This window comes from Rhea pennata, chromosome Z (assembly GCF_028389875.1).
Source record: "Rhea pennata isolate bPtePen1 chromosome Z, bPtePen1.pri, whole genome shotgun sequence".
NCBI lineage: Eukaryota > Metazoa > Chordata > Aves > Rheiformes > Rheidae > Rhea > Rhea pennata.
Window position 1 is genome coordinate 21378626 of NC_084702.1, and position 23554 is coordinate 21402179.

Consider the following 23554-nt stretch of genomic DNA (forward strand, 5'->3'; position numbering starts at 1 on the left):
CATCAGGAGAAGCATATAAACGGAGAAATAATCATATCTAATACTGAAAGCCAAATTAACTTTATTTGTGCTAAGACACTTCTACTAGTTGAAGATTTTCCACTTTTTAAGGATATAATTGAAAATTTACCAAGTAGTCAATTTGGAAACTTGCACATGAAGAGTAATATGATCTTTAATTGCTTTTGTCTAACTTACACAGGAAAAAATTATGTGTAAATATTAATAAGAATAGGATTTGTGGTTTTAAAGGTAAAAATCTAAATCATAGCTTTGCAAAAATTATGAAGTCTGACTTTGGAAAAGAATACATACTAAAGTGGACAAAAGGTTAATGTATCATTTCAGTATATTGCTCATCTTTGCTAACTCTCACTGAGATAGTTTTGATGAATATAAAAGATTGTAATGCAAGTAGCATTACAGTAGCAAAGGTATAATTCTAGAATCATGTAGCTGTAATTTAAACTGGTTATAAAATCTTTATTTTGGAGTTTTGGTACAGTGACAAAACTGTATTGTAGCAATCTGTTGAAACTTTAGCTTAAAACAGTTTCCTAACGAAAACTGATACAGTGGGAGTACCAAATATAATATTAAAAAATAGTGTTTATTAAAGTATTTATAAATTGGTAGTGTTTTCGTATATCTTTTTTTTTGATATGTTTGTATTTGGTTGGTTGGTAACTTTTGATCTTGACTGCCAGAGCTGTATTTCAGTTGGCAAGTATGTGTTTATTCCTAATGCTAGGGTAAAAAAATCCAACTCCTTTAAGGTCATTGACTAAACTGCTCCACAGGATCTTACTGCCCATATGTTGTCTAATGTTATCCAAAACTTTTATCTCAGTAGGGATGAATTGTTACCATGAATATCTGCTATCTCTCTTTTTCAAGGAAAAGAATATGTACTATTGCCTTTAAGTGGCCTTTCGTCCACTTTCTTCCTTTCCTGTCGTTTTAACTATTTTTCTTCTGAAGGCTGACTGCTGCAGGTATCTCTTTCCATTTTCCTTTCTCTTTGAAAATATTTCCCACCTGGTGTATTGAATTTGTATGTGTTTCAAATAGGTCATTGGTGTTGTCTTCCATGATTTTCTTTTTTTTAATGAACTGTTCTTTTGGAAGAATACATTAAAATTTGGAACACAACAGACTATTCAGACAATTACTTTCAGAGAGCAATAGGAGAATAGTAATTCAGTCTTTTGTATTGCAGACAATAGATTAAATAATATTCATATTTTTTCATTAGAAGGGAGAAAAACTAAAGATGGCTGAATATACCATTCAGTTTTTTATTTTTTATAACATTTTAATTAATTAGCTTTCAAATTTGATGTGAAAGAACAAAAGCTAATCTTTTTGTCCTAGACCTTGTAATGTTTCAAAACCTTATCAACTGATTATACTCCAGAGGGGTTAAAATAGTACTAGCTTGTCTCATTATCTGCACTTGAAAATCTTCAGCTTGCTGTGCAAATCTATATTAAAGCCCTTTTAATAGGTCCAATTGAAAGAAGCATAATTCTACCTTCAAGCATTAATTAACATTAATAAATTTCATTTTAACTTTTGTACCTTCACCTGTCTGTATTTTTCTTTGTAATAAAATGTTGTTATTAAATTAAGACAAATGTATACACACATTATTGCCATCTTAACATTTTATTTCAAGTAGCATATAACCTTGTTCATTCTAGTGTAATGAGGGACATGAGAATAATTTTGGTAATAAGGAGTTCGGATGAATGCGTCAGTAGTAATGAGATTATGCAGAGTTTATAAACTCTTTACGGAAAAGTTTTTCTAGTGAATGAGATTTATAAAAGGTGCAAGTGAACAATATCTAAGAGTACTAGCACATTTTTCAGTGAAAGTGTACCTCAAAAAAGGGATACAGTGTCAGTGTTGAAACTTGCTTCTTTTCTGTAGATTAGCTTTCTCCCTGGACTAGAGCAAAGCAATCTCCTGTAGGATAAGAACTGAATGAGGAAGATAGGAGGGGAAAAAAATTATAATTTCGGTAGTTGAATGTTGTGGATTCTGATTTATTGATTCAAGGCTGAGTTAGGTACTATGATGACTATGGCTAATACCTGTGGGCTTATTTGTCTAAAGAAATTAATGAACAGTAAATTAGGGTGTATCTTTATAGTTCATTAGTACATTTGTGTGAACTCCCTGCAGGGAAGCTTTGTCTGCAAGCTGAAAATGCATTTCTGTGAGATAACTTACTCCATTTTGAGGGAGTATGCTGCTTACTACTTCCATGTTTGCACTTAGCGTGCAGAAGAGCAGCTATAGTGGGTGTTGGTAGAGATGTCCTATAAATCCAGATTTGATCTTTTCATTAATTTGCCTGTGTAGCCAAGCTTGAATTTGTCTGAAGCTTCTGGGTCTTTATTGCTTGACAATCCTGTTTCAAGAGATATTTCAACAAAGCTAGCCTGAAATTGACTTGGATTAGGCAGGAAAAAGCACAGCAAATAGAGAAATGTGATGTAGTTTGTACTCTGCCAGATCCATTTGGGTGAAGTGCTTGATTCTTATACTAACAGAATTAAATATTCAAGCCTAGAAAGCAGACAAAGATTTTTTTCCAGTGGTCTCATTTTTCTGATCTCGTTTGTCTTCTAAGGAGTAGTGCTGTAGTTTTGACAATCTTATCCATTTCAGGGAAGAATAGTTATCAGGTAGCCACTTAAAGTTACAATGGGGTGGCCATTTTTTCTTTGAAATAAAAATAGTTTCAAAGCAAATAGAAAATATTTTATTATGGAATAGTTTTAGTAGAGAGAGAGTGTGTGTGTTTGTGTGTAAGTAAGGTCAGCGGAGCTGTGAGAGGATGCAGCTGGATTTCCTTCCCCTATAAAAGAGCATTGCTGGTGGTGAATATTGCCAAATATCATGACTATTTAGTTGAGCACAGATTTTCTGCAATCTCAAGCAAATTTTACTCTCTAAGATAGTTTAGCAGAATGGAGCCTGCAGAGCCCTTTGAAATTAGGTACTGCCCTTTTGAATCTGCTGACTATACTTAGGAAGGAACTTATCAGAAAAGTTTATCATAGCAACAGCTGTTCTATGTTTGTTACACCTGATCTGACAGCATTGACATATGAGAGTAATGAAAGTTGCTGCATCAGGAATAGGTGCTTGTAGGCATCCTTTGCTGGAGATCCCTCACAGTCATACAGAATTTAGAGACAGACTGGCTCACTCTGAGGGACTTGTGTCGCTCTTGCTGAGGAAGGTAGTGTTAGAAAAAATACCAAGTTCCGTTAAGATGGTACTTTTCATCTTAAATGAGATAGCTCATTTTAGCAGGTGGTTGATTTTGATTTGGAATTGGGATGAAAGATGGAACAGGAGATTCTAGATTTTCTGCTGCTTGACCCAGCAGGCTAGGCTGCTTCTTTCAGGAGGTTCAAAATACAACTACTAAGGACAGAGGAAAAAGTAGACAAAATAAGTGTTTTGAACTGTGCTGCTTTATGGTGCTTATTATAGGCATTCTGTCCTGAAGTAGAGAATTACTCGACAAAAGAGAAAGGGAGTTTATTCATAGTACCTGGTGGTTAAGGTGATAGGAAAGTTGTAGCATATCTAAGATTGTCAGTATTTGATTGTATGGTCAGTGTTTGCTCTTGTTATCCTGCAAGCTGTCATAGGATAGAGGAGAATAGCCAGTTAATCTTTAAATCTAGGAGGTGCGTTACTGCAGTTCATGCAGTACTAGGGAAAATGTTGGATTTATCATGGAGCTGTAGATTTTCTTTGTTGGCCATGAGGCTAGTCTTAGAGCTGTGTGTTTTAATGAAACACTGCTTCTAATTATTGTCCCTTTGCAGAACAAGGAGCGTTTGTATTCCTTGTTTTGTTGGTGGCAAACCTATTGCATACATACCAGAAATAGTACATGGCTCCTGTGGCAATACACAAACATGGCATAAATCCCTACTTCAGCTGGTGGCTATTCTTGCTTTGTAGCAGAAGCAACAAACAAGAAGTGGTAAAACAGATTGTAGGAGATTTTGAGAAGTGGCAAGAGTGATAGAACTTCGTGTTTCTGATATATGAGGGAAGGAGTGGAGTGGCTGTAAGGAGCAGCATGAGTAGAATGAAATGGTTTGTCATGACAAAGTTTTGTCAGCGTTGAGACCTGTCTAGCAGATTCCTTGCTAGGAATGATTTCTTTGCTGATAGTGACAGTGAAGTTCTAGAGTTGTAAAGCTGAGTGATACACTACCTAAAGTCACAGTTTATTTCCATCACTTGTTTAAATACTGAAAATTCTGAAAGGTGCTTTGATTAAAGAAACAAACTTTGATGAAGACACCAAATTAATCACATCAGACAAGTCCAGAGAGGGCAGTAAGGAATATAATGTTTACAGTGGATTATATTGTTTGACCCTTCTTTAATCTATGAGTCAAATGAGAATTCAGGAGCAAGACACACTAGTAGAAAAGGAGTAAGTATGTATTCCTTGCTTGCAGAATGAAGTCAGCTGCTGCTCGTATTTCTGATCTGCTTCTTTCTGGAAACTTTTTACTTGGTCCTGGGATTCAGGAAAGAAAAAATAGACTAATTTTTTTTCCCTCCAGTTCTTGGGGGGGAAAAAAATATTTTTTTTTCTCCAACATATAAATGATAGTCAAACACATTTGAATTGAACAATGTCTTAAGAGTTTTTTTTTCCTTTGTATCTATTTAAATTTGCATGTTTTATTTCACCTCTTTCTGCCTGCTTTCCACCTTCTTTCCTTGCTTGCCACATATTTTTACCTCTTTTCACTGCTTAAAGACTGATTTGGAAAAAAATTAATAATGAAAGTATGTGCACATAATAGTCTTACATGAGACATATTCTAATCTACTGTAGACTTTTTTTTTTTTTTTTTTTTTAAGTATTTCTTCTGGCCTTGTTTAGGAGTCAAGCTGAATGGGTATTTGTGAATACAGGCTATTACCTTTCTTGGAAGGATACTGGAGAATCAGATATCTATATTGATGACTTTTTATTTTTGGAGCAATATGGATTTAAAAATAATTGCATTTTAGATTGTAACTGGCTAGTGTCATTTAGACTATGAAGGCACAACATACGGACTGCAAGTATAGCAGAAAACTTCTGTAACATATGGTTACATTTTCATGAATTATTTACATAGAACTTCTGTTCATCCTACATCTGAAAATAATTAAAAATTCTAATGAATAGTCATGAGATGAGAGAGTAGTTTTCTTTTGTTTGCCTTTGATTTATTTTTTCTTTTTTGTTTTTTCTTTCTGTGGGAGGAGTATATTTGAATGTGATTGGAAATGTTATTTGTTAAACATATATGAGTGTTCAAGTTGAGAACTGAGCAGATTAATAAAAAAAAAAAAAAAAAAAAAAAAAAAAAAAAAAAAAAAACCCTGAATAATACAAAGTAAAAATTGAAGAAGCTTAGGGAAGAGAAACTATGAAATATTACTGGGGATTTTTAATGGCCCTTACTTATTTTTCAGTTCCTACTGGAAAAAAGGAAAGTTGGAGGGAAAAGGAAGAAGTTAGGAGTGCAGTGAATCAACCTCAAATTTATTGATAAAAATATGGTGAGGAAAAGAGAAAAAATAAGAGAGAAAACTGCATATATTATATATATATATATATATATATAAATATATATACATACATTTAAATATATGTATGTTGAAGTAGAAATTTTGAGGAAAAAGAATTTGCAAATAGAATAAGCCTTTCATATTTACTTAAGTTGTAATTTAATTTAATTTTGTTTCAGTCAACATCTTTGAATTTTATTAAAATGGTAACTTCCTTTTTTGAAGTCACTATTTTGGGAATATTTTTTTTTATTTTTCATCACTTCTAGTTATTTTGTGTCCATTTTTTATTTCTTATGTGGTATATCAAAAACATGGTAAAAAGCTTCTCATGAAGAATGAGAACCATGGAAATATAAGATGAGTATTTGATACTCAAAATGCAAGTAGTCACTTCAGTAGTGGGGTTGAATGCATGTCCCTTTCTTGCAGTTATAGATGGAGATTGTTCTAATAGTAAGATGTAGAGACTTGTTTTTCAGGAAATACTTCAGCAGCCACTGACAGGTCAGGTGTGTTATTGCATTTCTGTAGCCTTAGCTGCAGCAAAGTGATAAGCATGTCAGCTTTGCATTTCTGTTAGGATTATTTTTAGGGATATTTGATAAAATTTCAGTAAGCACCTAAATTAACATCTTAAAATGAAACAAAATATCTATTATCTATAGTTTGTGAATCTGTATGGAAGCATGCAGACAGTACTGGTTCAGTCATATACTGATTGAATTGCGAGCTCAAAAAAAAAAAAAAAAGTACCAAAAGTCTTCCCTCCTCCACCCCAAAATGTAAAAACTTGGTCAACACTTACAGTATGTATAGCTATTGTTTTAGTGTCCGTGTGAATGCTTTCTATTTATGGATTAATAATCTTACACTTAAGATTAGCAGTTCAGTGATGATGTCTGTAACAATATCAAACAGTGCCTAACTTTTTACAGTTACAGGCTAACTCATTGTTTTTAAAAACAGACTTCTAGCACCAATGAAGTGTTTCCATTGCCACTTTCACTGTCTTACATAAGGTCGTAGGCTCTGTTAAATTCATATTGAATAACAACTTTAATTAAAATACTATTTGTATCTTTTTATTATTAAATACTGACCAAGAAATAGCTGTAGTTATTGCCAGTAAATTATTTGACACTATTAAGGAGAAATGATATTGTATTGTAGCTGAAGTTGTTCAATGGGAAAGGATAAAAATGAATTCTAGAATGACAATTGTCTTGGACATCAAAAGACCTCCTGCAGCAGATCAGAATATTTTTTTTCTTTGTACGTATTGTTGCTGGGAGCATTCTGGAATTCATCGGTATACAAGGGATACTGTTTGATTCTTCTCAGCTAAAGTAAAGGATAATAGCAGATTCCTTCAGCTTTTATTAGAGCAAATTCACTTCTAGAATATAGTTTTCTTTCTTATATTTTTAAGTCTGTCTATGGAAAAATCTTCAGAAGTCTATTTTAGTTGTATTAATTGTATTTTTTTACAGTTCTTGAGCATCAGGTTGTCAAAAGCCTGTAGAACACTTTTTGTCTTGTTGTATTCATACCAGTACAGTTGCAGTTAGTGCAAAATGTAAGTTGTGCAATTATTATTCTACAGCAAAATCCTATCTTCTGTGGTATCTAGATAAAAACAGTAGATACTGTGGGAATAGATGATTCCTGAGTGAGTGTTCTTACCTGAAGAATTCTGTCAAAAAAAACCCCTTATGTGAGAGTTTACCCTGTGTGTTTGGTCAATTACGTGTATTTTTTTTCTTTCACTTGCCTGCTAGGGTAGGATAGTCTTTAAGGAACACTGCTTATATTCCCTCCAAGAAATCAGCCTTTATTGTTTTTTCTCTTATTATATAAGGTAATTCATAGGTTGAGGAAGCAAAGTGCAAGAAACAGCTGCACAGCAAAGGCCAGTGATAATTTACTTAATTGTCTGTATCTAAGAAATTTTTTATTACCCTTACTTCTGTGCAGCCATGGCTCCTGAATAATATTCCAATTTTTTCCTCTCTTCATAAACATTGAAATGAGCAGATAGGAGAGTAAAATTTCAATTTCTTGGAAGAAAAGGTAAGAATATACAAAATAGTACGCAGGAAAAATGCTTTGAAACATAGCAGGAATTTTTCCATGCAAGTATAGCTTATGTAAGTGATGTTTTGCCACTGCTGCAATAGATGGTTTGTAGACACCTCAGGTGATTTTTTTTTTTAATAAAAAAGACCACCTTAATTATTGGTATGGGCACAGTTGCCTTTTTGATGGATTTAAAGCCTTAAATATGTCAGTTTTGGGGATAAGTAATTAATCATGGAATCATAACGTTGGAAGGGACCTCTGGAGATCAACTAGTCCAACCTTCAGCATAGCCACGTACAGGGATTGAACCCACAACCTTGGCATTAGCAGCACCATGCTCTAACCAACTGAGCCAAACATCATATTCAAGTCTGATTCAGGATAATCTATCTGATTATCTTGCAATGCATATGAAGTAAGTAGCTTATCTAGGTTTAAAATTCCATCTCAGCAATATGGACAAACTTCAGGAATAGCTAGTTTTATTTTTATTGCTATATTTTCAGGTCTCCATTAGTCCTCCAAACTATTACAGAACTATTCCATTCCAAGTAGGACCCCAAGATCATTATGACTTTGCTTTAAGGATGTATGTCTACATCACACCTTCAATACACTGTATAACAAAAGAAAGCAATGATATGTAACTTGTGTACTCAGATACTGGATGCCTTAAAGAGCTGAAGCTGAACTTTGAGTTTGAGCGCTAGTTTTAAATCTAAAAGCCTGTTTAGAACCAATAGAATCTTCAAAATAGTTATAATTTTTATGAGTACTCTACAAAGGTAGACTTTGTTAGGATAAATGTTAAATAAGCAGTAATAAGCTAGAAAGAAGAGTTACAAAATCTCCTTACTGAAATTATATGAGGACCTGGGGAATGGGAGGGAAATAAGCAGAATAACTGATAGTTTCCATGATGATATGGATTCATTTCTTTTTTAAGATGTGACAAAATCATCTTAGTCAACAACAGTTTATTTTTGTATTTCTGAAAAAAATCATGTATATTCTGAAATTTCTGCTTTTGGAATAGTTAAGATTCAGCTTGATGTCTAGTAGCCTCAAAACAGCCAAAACAGGAGTCTTCTGCTGAGATGAAGTTTCTTAAAATCCCTGTCTGTTCCTTAATGTCTGCTGAATAATTGCTGGTGTACGGGCGGTATATCATGCCTTTTAAGGACCAAAATACAGACATTCTAACTGAAAGATACATGATTTAAAAAAAATTTTTTTAAAAACTGCTGTGGTTGATTTTTTCCTACGTGATTATAAGAAAATATTCCTATGTAAATGATAAAAATACACAAACTGGTGTTTAGTCCATCACCTTTCCTGTATTACGTTCAGGTGTATTCACAAGTACACATATGTGTACATCCATAAATTGTGTTTGTCTATACATATGTGTGTGTATATGTATGCATATGTGTTTGTATATATATATATATCTATCAAATCTGAATTGCATGTACTATTTTTTGAATTTATTGATAGTACTTTGACAATTTCAATATTTGTATTGTGAAATTAATCTAATGTATTTGTACTGAAGATTTATACAAAATTGTGGTGTGCTGAATAATATACTGCCAAAGCTAAGAAGGTTATTCATAAAGCTATACCTTTGTGCTTGTTCCATGAGTTTTATGTGAATTTCTAAATCTCAAACTCAGATTCACGTTTTCTGTGGAAGAAATGGAAGAATATTTATGAATCTAATCTTAGGACAATCTTGACTAGAGTCTATCAGAATGAGAATGTTGAATTGAGTCTCTACAGGAGAACTAGTTATATTATAATAAGTAAACAACTATGCTACTGGTCTCAGCTTAAACAATTAAGTACTGTCTTAAATACAAGCTAGTTTTTTGTCTGGTTGATTGGTTGCTTTTAATTAATGACATTGGATTAAAAAAAAAAAGATACAAGAATACATTTTTTTTCTACATTTTCTCACTTTATCTGACTTTTCCCCTCCTCATTTTTCATTCTCTTCAGTTCACTTTATTTTTGCCTTCTTTTTAAAGAATACGGTTAGAAATTACATCACTTGCTATATTCTTTAAATTCCACAGTGGCTGCTATCAATTTTGAAATCGAACAAAGATAATTTTCTTGTTGTTGTTTAATAAAATGAAAATTTTTATGTAGGGAAAAAAATATCCCTCATACCTCCCCACAGTATTTACTAAACATTATACTTTCACAGTTGTTTAATATTTTCAGTATTTGTTGCAGAACTTACCCCTTCCCTATCTCATTATGCTGAATAGTCGTGGGGTTTACTCTTGCATGAGTATTTTGTATTCGGTAAGTTGTATGTTTCATTTTTCAATCTCTGGTAATGTTACTGTTTATCTTACAGTGTGAATGGCAGTGTTGGAGAAAAAAATTGAATTTATTAAAAATAGAAGAATGTATATATTGAAGATTTTGGGAGATGGTAGAAGAGAACAATAAAAGTACTTGCAAGAAAAGTGAAAATATAATGTGTAGAAAAAGGAAGAGGTTGACAGAAAAAGAGATTTGAAGTAATTTAGAAAAGTTGGAACAAAGGTCTCAGTAAAACCAAACAAAGAATGAAAAGAGATTCAGTGCATGAAGAAATAAAGCAATAGATATGTTTAATGACAGAGATATTTGCTTAATACATAGATTAATGTCCTCAAATATATATTTCTGGTGCCTGAATACCACAGAAACTCATTAATTGCTTAAATAATAATTAGTAAAGAAATTATTTACATCAGCTTTAATTTTACAATCAAATATGTACAATTAATGCTTTTTATATGATTCAACTCCAGTAATATTGAAAAAGATTGTTTATTCAGTATTAAGTTAGTTGACAAATGTTATAATGTAATACAGTAAAAAGGACAGAAGGTTTACTTTGTGCTGAGTTACAGTTTTATTATTTTATAGAGTAGGAAGGAAGAACATTCATTGCTTTAGAAAAGGCTGGTGTGCAGACTGTTGTTCAGGCTCTCAAAATTGCAGGATCACTTTGTGCTTGTTCCATTGAGGATAATTTCCTTTGGAATATGGGTGCTTAGGATACCAACATACTGACACTGATAAAGATGCTGAGCAAGTTCTGCTTGTGCCTTCACAGCTTGCTTTTTATGAAAGACTGCTACTTGTAATATGTGTGTGTGTTTCTAGTTGTAGGCATATTACTTTGAGTTCAGTGGTGACATAGTTATTCTTTTTGCCCAGATCGTTAGATATAGGTTTAAAATTAATAGTTGTTGGATGTGATTTCTGCTCTGACTACCATATTGTCGATATGTGTATTTGTTCTCAAGACATTTTCATTCTTTTTCATTAATGGCATATGTATGAGTTGGAATTAACCATTTGCAGGTTGAAAATGGTATTTCAAGAAACTTTTACGTAGGTTACCAGCAGTATTGTAGGCTAATGAAAAAATACCATTTTTTTAGCATAATTGAATACATTTCATTAGGTCTGAGTATTAAAGGTAGTTGCATTTTTGTTCTCAAACAAAAATTTCATCTGCTTATTACTGCAGTTTTAGTGTCAATGGTAGGAAAGTCTTTTAAATCAAATAATATTTTGATTTAGGAAGCTAAGGAAACAGTACATGGAACTAAATAGAGCTTCTGAATAAAAATGCAAAATTCTAACACTTTTAAGATTGTCGATGTTGCAATATCAATGCCTTTTAAAGAAGAAAGTACAATCATAAACGGAGTACAGAAAGTTGAACTTGTTTTTCTAATAGCCCTAAGATTATGCATGGTACAGTGAATTGTCTGTATTCCAACAGTGTTGACTAACTTGCCTTAAGCTGCAAATTCATTTAGACTTAATGCCTTTCATACAACTATTTTGTATCATAATCTTTTTGGTTCCTTCACTTAATACTTGTTTCTCATTACTTTCATGAAAGTTGGAGAAGGTCCAACTCTTATATTTGGCCAGAGTGTTGAGATGTTAAAAGTGCAAATGAAAAAAAAAAAAAAAAAGGTATTCTTAATCCTCATCACAAATCTCATTTCTACAGATGACTTTGTCCTTCTCTAAGTTTAACTAAATAATTTCTGTTCAATTTGTATTTATGGGTTCTTTCGGTGGCAGCAAGATACTCTGTTCTCAGTTTTCATCACTGTCTTATATAATGAAACATCTTCAAGTATGTGTTAAGTAGTAATGAATCGAAAAGAATGCTGTAAAATGACATTTGTTACGTTATTACATTACAAGACTTGCATTTAAAATGATACGAGTATCTGCATATTCTTTTACAATTGCTTTTTGTGTATTAAGATTTTTTGTTTTTTTAATAGAGACTCTCAGGACAGCAGCAGGAGATAAACAACTTACAACAGAGAAAGATTGTTGTAGATGAGGAAAACGCCCATTTGAAGAATGAATTCAGTAACTTGTTCAAGAAATTTAGAGATAAAAGCCAAGAACTTAAGGTATATTGAGTTATACATAGTTTTATAAGACTGTAGCTTTGAAGTAGTTCTTTAAGGAGTGTCAGCCTTTGTGGCACAGGAAGTGACAAGCTTGGAGAAAAAATTGCCTTAGGCCTTGCTAAACCTCAGATTTTTTGCACACCAACTCTGAGAAAGATGCTTTAAAGCCAAGAATCCAAGCTTTATAACTTTCAGATAAATAGTTAATGATGGAAATGGAGCAAAGAAAGTAGGAGTGTGAAGATGTGGCTTCTTGTAATTAGATTCTGATGGGACTGGCATTATTAATTGATAAAGCCGAGGTCTGGGAGGATATGTCTGTGTGGGTCTCAAAAATAGCTGGGGACAGCATCAAAGGCAGCTTGATCAATTAATGGGCTCTTTGCAAATGTGTACTCATCAAAGCTGTCATCCAGCTAAAAAATATGACCCTTCCACCTGCATGAAAGAGGCCAATAAAAGTACACAGGTGACCTTGGCCATCAAATATAGAAGAAGCTGCTGTGAGGGTAAAACTGCACAGTTTATATTTGCTGATTAGTTCTCACTTTTTTTGTTTATCGGCCCTTGTGGTACTGTTCTACAGGACACTGAGGAGTGTGCACGGAAGAAGGAAGAGCAAAACAGACTGGTTATAAAAAGCCTGGAGGAGGAAAATAAGGAATTAAATACACGCTGTGCTGACCTGCTAAATGACCTGGAGAAACTGAGGAAGGAGGAGGCACAATGGAAAACAGAAATATCTGGCACTGATGGCAAAATAAAGGTATGAAATGGAATGGACTCCTAGATGTTATTTCAAAATCAGCTTCTCTAGGCACTTACACTGCAAGTTATTTTCTTTAAATAACAAGTTATATATTCAAATCTACCAGTGGGGACTGACATTCATTTACATTCCTTCACTTAAGACCCACAGCTTTTTAAAAATTGATGTTGCAAAGCAGGAATCTGACTTCAAATAGTCATCTTAAAATGTAATCATTAAAAAATAAAAGATACTGCATTTTAAGATAAAATACATATATATTAAATAATAAAAACATAAAAGTATTATCATTCAAGATTTTTTTTCTCAATATATAATTTACTTAACTATAATTTGATTGTAGTAGACTTGATATTTGTTGTTTTGGAATACCACTTTAAAACTTTTAACTGTAGTTTTGCATAAATTGTATCTTAGCCTCCAGAGGGCTCCACTCTGAGAGGCCTTATTAGGGAATATAATATATTAAACATTATTTTCACAATTTTTGATAAAATGAAAAACCAAATAATATTTTTATATTGTGCAAAATATTACATATTTTTAAAAATGTGTTACTGTGTCCCATTTGTTGGTGAAAATTGGTGCGTTCTTTCTAAAGTCCTACAAGGGAAATAGGCCACAGACATGATATCAGTATTTGGCTGCTTATATGTAGTGTTGCCCCCTGTCCAACCTGGCTATTGAACATTTACTCACAAAGCTATTTCTTTATAATATCAAATTGCATTGCCTTCTGGTATATTCAGTATAATAACTTCAGCATCTTGCACAGAAACATCTTTTATTCCTGCTTGCAAGTTAGTAGTTTTGGTAACACTTTTGATTGTTATACTGATGGAAAGCCTTTGTAAAGAGTTTTATTCAGATCTTTTAACATGGGAAGTAATGTTCTTGCAAGTCAAGGTTCTTGGATTGGTTATGATGAAAGGATTGTAGGATTACCAGGACGCTAAAGAGTTTGTTGATCCTTAGGGGAGAAAATCCACTAGTGTGTACTAGACTGATCTAATTTTCAAGTTGTCAGATGTATTGTTTACAGTATTTGATAAATTATTGAAAATTAATGCCATCCACACTGTCAGTGAAAATGGTCAGAATAGTGTTTAATGTATCAATCTTCATGGCTGAAAAGGCATGCTTATTGAAGAAAGGTATGTCATAGCCATAAGATTACAGAGATGGCAATAAGCGGTGCAGGCGCCTCAGGGAGGAGTCGCAAGCAGTCAAGGAGACTTCTGGATTCTGCTGGGATAACTTCTTTGGAAAGCTACTGCTTAAGTTAACCAGGAATGGCAGCATACACTATTCACAAACAAGGAAGAACAGGTTGGGGATCTGGTAATCAGTGGCAGCCTTGACTCTACAGGTCCTGAAATTGTGAAGTCCAAGATCCCGAGATGATCTGAGGAAGGAGATAAGCATAGTACAGGCTTTAGGAGGGGAGACTTGAATTTACTCAGGGAACTGGTAAATGGAAGCCTTTGAAAAGCAGCTTTGAAGGGTGGAAGAGCTCAGAAAAGCTGGCAGGTCTTTATCTTCCTCCAAGCATAAGTATGGTTTGTCCAAGTAATCAAAAGAACAGTGATAGCAGACAATAGATAAGGCTGAGGTACTTGCTGTCTTTGCCTCAGTCTTCTTCAAGACAGTCCTCCAAGCCTTTGTGTCTAGAGGTAGGATTGACAAAGGAGAAATACCAGCAGTGTATGAGTTGGATTACCTGAGAGAGCTTGTTTAAGGCAGTGGGACCAACTAACCATCCAAGGTTGCTGAGAACTGACTGATGTCACTTTGAAGCTGCTGTCATCTATGTGATACGGTGATCGAGAAGCTTTCTGGTGACTAGAGAAAAGCAAATACTGCACCAGTCTCCAGAGAAGGCCAAAGGACTGTTCCAGGGAATAATGACTGGTCAGCCTTACTTCAGATCCTGGGAAAAATCATAGAGAAAGTCCCTTTAAAAGCCATTTCTGAGCATATAAAGGAAAAGGCAATTGAGAACAATCAGATGGAGATTTACTGAGGGTCAGCTGTGCCTGATGAACCTGATTGCCTAAAATGATTTGTGGACTAGGAGGGGATGTCGTATATCTCAACTCTTGCAAGATGCTTGACACTCTCATACAGTATTTTTGTACCCAAATTAGAATGTAACATTTGCATGAGTGTGCGGACATATTTAAATATATCCGTTAGTGGATATATTTAAAAACTGCCTGGACAGTTGGGTTCAGAGTAGGGGATGGATTAACGGATTGTACTCTACCTGCAGGCTGGTAACAAGTAAGGTATCACAGAGTTTCTCCTGGGAGCCATGCTCTTTCACATCTGTCTCAGTGGCCTACAGGAGGGGACTGAGGGCATGCTCGTCAAGTTTGTAGCTGACACCAACTTGGAGGAGGCTGGTTTGATACGCTGGCGGGCAGAACTGCTGTCTGCAGGGTCTCGGCAGAGATGCACCAAAGAGAATCTTAATGAGGCTGAGGCTGCAGCCAGGGCCAGGCTGAGCTGGGGTGGGAAGCGGTGGGGTAGGCAGTGGCGGTGGTGGGGTGGGAGCCCAGCTGACCAGGAGCAGCGATGGTTGCAGGGAGCTGCAGACAGGGCTGGTAGATACCTAGATGCCTGCCCTGGCATCACCTGGGCTGTCCCGTAGCTACTCCTGATAGGGGCAGTGTTTTGCACCAGCGGCCTCCCAAGGTCCCAGCCCACCTGAGTCTGTGGATCAGTGTGCCTGAAGCGAGAGCTTTTGCCTGTTTTTTGGGAGAGGTGGTGCGGATGGGTGCGTTTCCTTCCCTTTCTGTTAGACAAGTGACTTCTACCTTTTGCTGTTGGACAGAATTAGGCAAAGTACGTTGCCTCACAAGACTATTTTAAGGTTTGAAAAGCATATTATAAATATAATCTATGTGACTTACATGTTATATGTGACCTTTAGGGAGCAGGAATATGTTTTTTGATCAATATTTGATAAAATAAGCATTCATAAAAACATACAGAAATTTGTTACTTTTGTAGTCCAATACTATTTTTATATGTATACTACTTGAAATGTTTGCTTAAAGTTTGAGTTTCTCTCTCTGTTCCTGACTTTCCCCATTTCTGTTACTAGATGTTCTCCAGAATCAATATCAGGTGCCAGATGACTTTTAAAAGATGACTTATAAGCAACATAGAAATTAATAGCCTTATCCTCAGAGGTCAAATACAAGATTGTCACAGTACAGTATATTGGGCTGTAGGTTATCTGCTATGGACCAATATAGTATGTCTTTAAATACTTTTTAATAGTAATTTATGAGTAAATTTAATAATAGTATCATTGCTTTGTGGTGTTTTTTTTTTCAGTGATTGTTAAAAAGGGATAGCATTCTACATAAGTGTTCTATAAAGGTTTAGAAATTTTATCCCCTTCTGAAAGCTGGTTCTGCCTTTCAGCCTGAAGTTTGGGAGTCATTAGAATCTCTTTTTATACATTGTTTTCATTAACAAAAGCTTTTTAACAATTTTGTAGATGATGATGGATACAGAACCTATTCAATTTAGTCTGCTATATCCCTGGAAAAGTGAAAATCAAACCTTATGAATGTAAAATACATCAACATTATTTTAAAATGTTTTAGATGATAAAAACATCAGATTAGATATCACAGATTCTCCAAGGGATATGTGTCACTGTTTCCTTTTGAACAAATGGTCCTCTGTTCAGATAATAAACTGAAGTTCTACTAGCTCATTTTATCAGGATTTTCTGTGAAGTGTCACTTGAGCAGTTGTTTCCAAGCCTACTACAACCTGAATTGGATTATAAAATCCAACTTGCTTAAATACAGAAAGAAACACTATTATAGATAGATTGCCTGTTTACTGAACATTTGGAAGACATTAAGGATTTGTTGTTAGTCTAAATTCTAATGAGATGTATTAGCAGGAAGAGAGCTGATGTAATAACCACTTTTATTAGCCATATTTTATGATTAGCCTTCGTATAAATAATAAACAGTGAAAAATATCTAACACTAGGCTTCCATGATGCTTGCTTTCAACCTTCAAGTAGGTCTTATCCTTTGCTTCCCAGGGCTTTTTTCAGCTTTCTGTAGCTCCCGAAGGTCTGCAAGTTGAAGAGCTGATAATCTGCCGCCATATGCATGGATATGTGTCGATAGTTAAGAGTGAATTAGGGATGTAAGCTGATACAAGTTTGGCACTGCCATGGGTGGAAAAGGGACTTTATTTAAGGTGTGTGTTCAATAGTACAAAAGATGTAGTATATTTTCACAAACCCACTCAGTCAGAAAAGGCTATGTATGTAGATACAAAAACTGGCAGAATGGCAGATTTTAAGTAGCTCTAAAAGACAGTAGAATTGCTTACTGATTTATTGTTTTCTAGTTGGTAAAGTACTTTTTAAAGTACCTAATGTCTGAAGATAGAATTTCTAAAGCAATATAAATGGTTGTTCTCCTTTAAAATGTAGCAATTTGAGAAGCAGTTCTTTCTCTGTCAAGAAGAGCCTGAAATTTTAGCTGCACAGCAAAATGATTTACTAGTAGACAAAAAGTTGAAAAAAAATACTCTAGACTCGGTAGCAATACGTCACAAAGAAAACATGAAAATAAAGTTAAAATGTTTAAAAGTGAAAGCTTTTCTTTTGAAGCAATGGAAACAAAAAATTTAATACTAATTTGCACTGATTTCATAATACTACTATGCCTTGTATATGTGTTACACTTTTCATGTTTGGAGTGCTTTTAAATTCACTTCTGAATTTCTGGAATTTATAGGTTTTAGTCTTGAAGTGATTAAAATATTTCTGTAATGTTTTGCCCTCAATTCTTATTTTGCTGTTCATCTTAATTTAACTAGCACTTTTCATGGATGGAAATACTAAGGAGCAAAATCTAAAATCTAAAAATAGTTTTATTTTTCATGCTGCACTTTCAGTAACTGTTTTAAAAAAACATATCATTTAATGATATATCTTTTATTTTTCTCTCACATATGCATTCCTTTTCCCTAAAATGTATAAGCAAATTTTCAGAAGTTTCAACTTACTATATTTTAAATAGTAAGTATCTTAAGTATATTTCAGGATTTTTAAAAGATCAAATTCTAAACTGTCTATATGTAAAACTGAAATTAATTTGAAAATCACCTTTTAGAGAGTTTGTATTTAGCAAGTTTTTACAATCTGCCCATTGCATGAGGAAGCTATTTTCTCTGCTATATTAATTGTAAAAATTAATAAATTCCACACAACTAAAAAAAAAATGAAGATGAGATTTCATAATCTTAAATTCCTGAAGGATGCATAAATTCCATTGAATATTTCATTGTATGTTATTTCAATGTACAAGTTACTTGTATAAATCATCAATCCATGCACCGCTTCTTACCTTGTTTCACCCTTTCAGTAGTGCTTCTGATTTCCAGGAGAGCTAACCTTTGTCAGATTAATTTAGTTATCTGAAATCAAAACCTGACGTTACAAATTTTAGGTTTAGAATAACCCACTAGATGACAATTTTAATTTCTGCCATCTTATGAATTTATATACAGCAGCACTGGTGACAAAACTATTTGTTGTCTTTTCTTTGTACCTTACTCTGCAATGAATTTTGAGAATTTCAGCATTGATAAGACCATCATTGGTAAAATCTGTACCAAGAAAAGCTTCTACAATTTTTTAGTATGCGCTGAAGGAAATGTGAATAGAATTTATTCACAGAAAATGTGAACTGTTAAAATTTTTGTTAACTTTTGTCAATGTCTATACAACATTTTTGTATTGACAGAATGATCTGTCTACTGCCATTCTGAAATTTTTTGTTGTCTGGGAAAAGTAGATTTTGTTACCCAGTCTTCAAGATCAAATGATGACTCATCAGTCAGGTACACTGAGTATGTAAACTGAGATTTATCATGAAACAAATGGTTCTACTTTATTCATTCATGAATTGTGTTGTTTCCCAAAATGTAAAGTACTAATATTAACAGGAAATGATGATTCTTGTCAAAATTGAAACAATTTGCTTGTAGTATACATCTTATGTCCAAATATTGTAACATAATTTTGTGCTATTTTAAAAACAATTCATTATTTACCTTTCAACTCCAAAAATGTTTTAATACCTTCAATATTTGAGGCATCTATGCTGAAAGAGAAAAATATGCTTTTTGTTATTTCTTTCACCAAGTTTCTGCTCAAATGGAGGAGAAACGTAATATCCCATTGGCAATAAATGTGACACTGTCCTACCAGTCATCAGATATCAGTAGTCATCATCACTGTCCTACCATGATGACATCCAGGATGTCTACTGATGATGTAGCCTGAATTATTTGCCTCAGAGTGAACAAGTGATTTTTGTCTGAGTGATGATACCAAAGTAGGTCTAAGAGCAGAAACTTCCAACTTCTGAAACTCTGCTTTAGGTAGTGCTGTATTTCATAGAATGATAGAATTGGTAAGGTTGGGAGGGACCTCTGGAGATCATCTAGTCCAACCCCCTCCACTCCAGCAGGGTCACCTAGAGCATGTTAGACAGGGTTGCATCCAGGCAGGCCTTGAATATCTCCAGAGAAGGAGACTCCACAACCTCTCTGAGCAACCTGTGCCAGTGCTCTGTCACTCTCTCAGGGAAGAAATTCCCCCTCACGGTCAGGCAGAACTTCTAGTGGTTCAACTTTTGCCCATTGCCTCTTGTCCTGTCACATGGGACAGCTGAAAAGAGTTTGTCCCCGTCCACCTGACACCCTCCCTTCAGGTACTTACAGACACTGGTAAGATACCCCCTCAGTCTTCCCCAGGCTAAACAGGCCAGTTCTCACAGCTGTTTCTCCAGCCCTCTGCATCATCTTTGTAGCGCTTCGCTGGACTCTCCATGGAGCTACTGCTCCATGTCTCGCTTGTAGTGGGGAGCCCAGAACTGGACACAGTACTCGAGATGAGGCCTCACCAGGGCTGAGTAGAGGGGCAGGATCACCTCCCTTGACCTGCTGGCAACACTCTTCCTAATATACCCCAGGAGACTATTGGCCTTCTTGGCTGCCAGGGCACATTGCCGGCTCATGATCAACTTGTCATCCACCAGCACTCCTAGGTCCTTCTCTGCACAGCTGCTTTCCAGTAGGTCAGCCCCCAGCCTGTACTGGTGCATGGGATTATTCCTCCCTAGGTGGAGGACCCTGCACCTGCCCTTGTTGAACCTCAGGAGGTTCCTCTCCACCCATCTCTCCAGCCTGTCCAGGTCTCTCTGAATGGCAGAACAGCCCTTGGGTGTATCAGCCACTCCTCCCAGCTTGGTATCCTCAGCCAACTTGCTGAGGAGGCACTCTGTCCCTTCATCCAGGTCATTGATGAGTAAGTTCAACAGGACTGGCCCGAGTACTGATCCTTGGGGGACACTGCTAGCCACAGGCCTCCAACTGGACTCTGTGCCACTGATGATGACCCTCTGAGCTCTGCCTTTCAGCCAGTTCTCAATCCTCCTCACTACCGACTCGTCTAACCCACACTTCCAGAGCTTATCTAGGAGAATGTTCTGGTAGACAGTGTCAAAAGCCTTGCTGAAGTCAAGGTACACAACATCGACTGATATTCTCTCTCATCTACCCAGCCAGTCACTCCATCATAGAAGTCTATCAGATTGCTTAAGCGTGATTTTGCCTTGGTGAATCCATACGGACTCCTCCTGATCACCTTCTTTTCCTCCATATGTCTGGAGATGACGTCCAGGACGAGCTGTTCCATCACCTTTCCAGGGATGGAGGTGAGGCTGAGCAGCCTGTAGTTGCCTGGGTCCTCCTTCTTGCCCTTTCTGAAGACTGGAGAGACACTGGCTTTCTTCTAGTCCTCAGGCACCTCTCCAGTTCTCCAGGACCTTTCAAAGATGGTGGAGAGTGGCCTGGCAACAGCATCCGCTATCTCCCCCACTACCTGTGGGTGCATCCCATCTGGGCCTATGGATTTGTGAATGTCTATCATTGCGCAGAAGATCTCTAATCCTATTCTCCTCAACCAAAGGAAAGTTGTCTTTTCTGCAGACTCTCTCTCTTGTCTCCAGTGTGTGGGATTCCTGAGGGCTGCCCTTAGCAGTGAAGACTGAAGCAAAGGCGGCATTCAGTAATTCTGCCTTCTCTGTATCCCTTGTCACCAGGGCCCCCGACTCATTCAGTAGTGGGCCCACATTTTCCGGAGTGCTCGTCTTGCTGCTGATGTGTTTGACGAAGCCCTTCCTGTTCTCCTCAAAACATTCTGAAAGAATAGTAGCACAAAGCTGCTGAAGGACTGAGGTACTATTGCTCTAGGCTGCTAAACCCTGAAAGAATTCTGATAACGTCACTATATAGAAACATCTAAGCCTTGATTGGGTAAGCTGGCTTACTATCCTATTTCCCAGAAATACTTGCACACATTGCTCACTTTTACTTGCTGTAAAAGGCAAAATATTGCTTGTTTACGTTTTTTTCAGTGAGCATTCCCAGAAGCTTTTTCTTGCCTACCATTTTTCTTCAATTACAAATGTGAAAACAGATGCTTTCTGTAGTACTGTATCTCAAAAATAAATCTTTAGCCATAATTCTTATTTCATATATGAAATTATGCAATTTTAGGAGAATAAGGTTTGTTATGTTTAAATCTTTTTGTAGAATTTAATCAATAGTCAGGTAGCTTACTTTTGCTCTTCAAAGATTTGATTGAGGCTTCTCCTTTGATATGCAACAAACGAAGTAAGGAACAGGTTTTATGGTAAGGAATAAATAGCTGCACAAAATAGGACATAGCATTTGTCTGAGATTTAGTATTTGTTTCATATGTATACACAGTTGCACACACAATCAGAAATACATAAATATATTTACTTAGCAATAGATGTGTGGATGTGTATGCAAGTAGGTGTTCATCTGCATGTATACATAGTGCATGCAAAAGATTTGAACTCCTTTTATGTTGCCTTCAATGTATTTCAAATGCTTTCTTGCAGAATTTGGAAACTGATTTAACAGAGGCAAGAGAACAAATGAAAGAGTTGTACAGTAAATGCAGTAACTTATCATCTCAGTTAGCTGTGAAGCAGGAAGAACTCTCCCAAAAGGATTATGATATGACTAGAGCAAGGCAAGTATTTCATACTTATTTATCTGTAATTCCAAATCTTCTCAAAAAGGTTCGCTCCACTTGGAAAGTTTTATCTTATGTTAGAGATATTCTTGTGAAGCAATATGTTTTCATCCCATTCTGTTTGCCAAAGTGTGAAACTTCTATCTGCCTGTTGGTAGGTGTGAGTTTATGCAGGCTGTCTCTGATATGTTTTGCTTCTTACCAATTCATTATTACCATTTTTAAAGATGGAATATGAATTAAAAATTAATTAGCATTGGGTCAGAGAGTCAAAAAATACCAGTAATAACAGAAGCAAGTAATTGGAGAGGCTAAATGTCCTAAACTTAGAAAAATTTCAAGCTTAGCTTTGATATTTTAATTAGTCAAGCCTTACAAGTCATCAGGAATTTATTAGGCCTGTGCTAAAAGTTTAAAATAAAGTGATTTAAACTTTATATTAGATTTCACAAATCTTTTTCTTATACTGAATTTGGAAGATTATTGCAGCATATGTAGGACATGTAAAAGAAGTGCATGGAAAAGTGTGGAATGCATTATATGTATTGACTAGGCTACTGAAGTCATCAAAATTACAATAATGGGAGAAGATAATCAGTAACTTTAAGTGGATTGTCAAGAAATGGGCTAATCTTTGCTGCTTAATAGTTTTAGAGCTGTATATAGTGTATATCACTACATGTACTGTAGTGTATATCTGTGTTAGACAAATAATATTCCCTTCCTCAGAATGTACTTGTTTTTGAAGCTACAGTTGGGGTGATGTTGCAGTCAAATGTAATAATGCACTAGAGTTCTCTGCCATGAATACACTGCTTTCCAAGCGTAGCTACTTTTACTGGGAAGAGTCAGTTTTTGCCTTTTGAGAAAAAAAGCTAAATACGTGATCTTTGTTTTACCTCTGATCTATGTTTTTTGTATTTGTTGAAATCTCTACTGGAAAAATGATTTCTAGTTATTTCTATTTTCAAAATCTATAAAAAATTGGGATCTTATATGTCAATAAAAATAGATACAGTTTAATTGAATGTTTTATTAAAAGAAACAGTTGTTGGAATTGTAAAATTCATTAGCAGACCAGTAGGCTTTATGTGAGTGACTGGGCTAGGGAGGATGAAAAGGGCATTTTTAAAGTCAGTTAATCAAGGTTTGCAAAATTATTTACTAATTGCATTTCATGATTCTGTAGACTGAGTTGGCCAAATGAACTTACAATTTCTCAAAATCCATGGTTTGCTACCCATTGCAAAGCAGCCTCTTAGTGTTTGTTACACTTGGATCTTGTTTAAATGTGTGAGTAAAGAAATTACCTTTTCAAAAATAGTGTCTGAAGTAGAGGTAACAAAAAGTTATAAAATATACCAATTTTGAAGTGTCTGAACTCTTTGTTTGCTCCTCCATACAAGCAACCTTCCAAATTAATGAAAAACATTAAACTTCAACAAGCAGATCAATATGTGTTTTGCTGTGTGCTCAAGTCTTTTCATTCTTAAAATTAAATTGGTATCATGGTGACTA

At 35.2% G+C, this 23554-nt stretch overlaps 1 protein-coding gene across 1 annotated transcript in view; it reads left to right on the forward strand.

The window, feature by feature from the left end:
* The window catches only part of CNTLN (centlein), a 202298-nt gene that overhangs the window by 33989 nt on the left and 144755 nt on the right, over positions 1 to 23554 (forward strand). The window contains exons 4-6 of the mRNA XM_062599459.1: positions 12012 to 12146; positions 12733 to 12912; positions 21900 to 22037. Coding sequence (XP_062455443.1) covers positions 12012 to 12146; positions 12733 to 12912; positions 21900 to 22037 — 453 coding nt within the window. The remainder of the gene's footprint in view (positions 1 to 12011; positions 12147 to 12732; positions 12913 to 21899; positions 22038 to 23554) is intronic.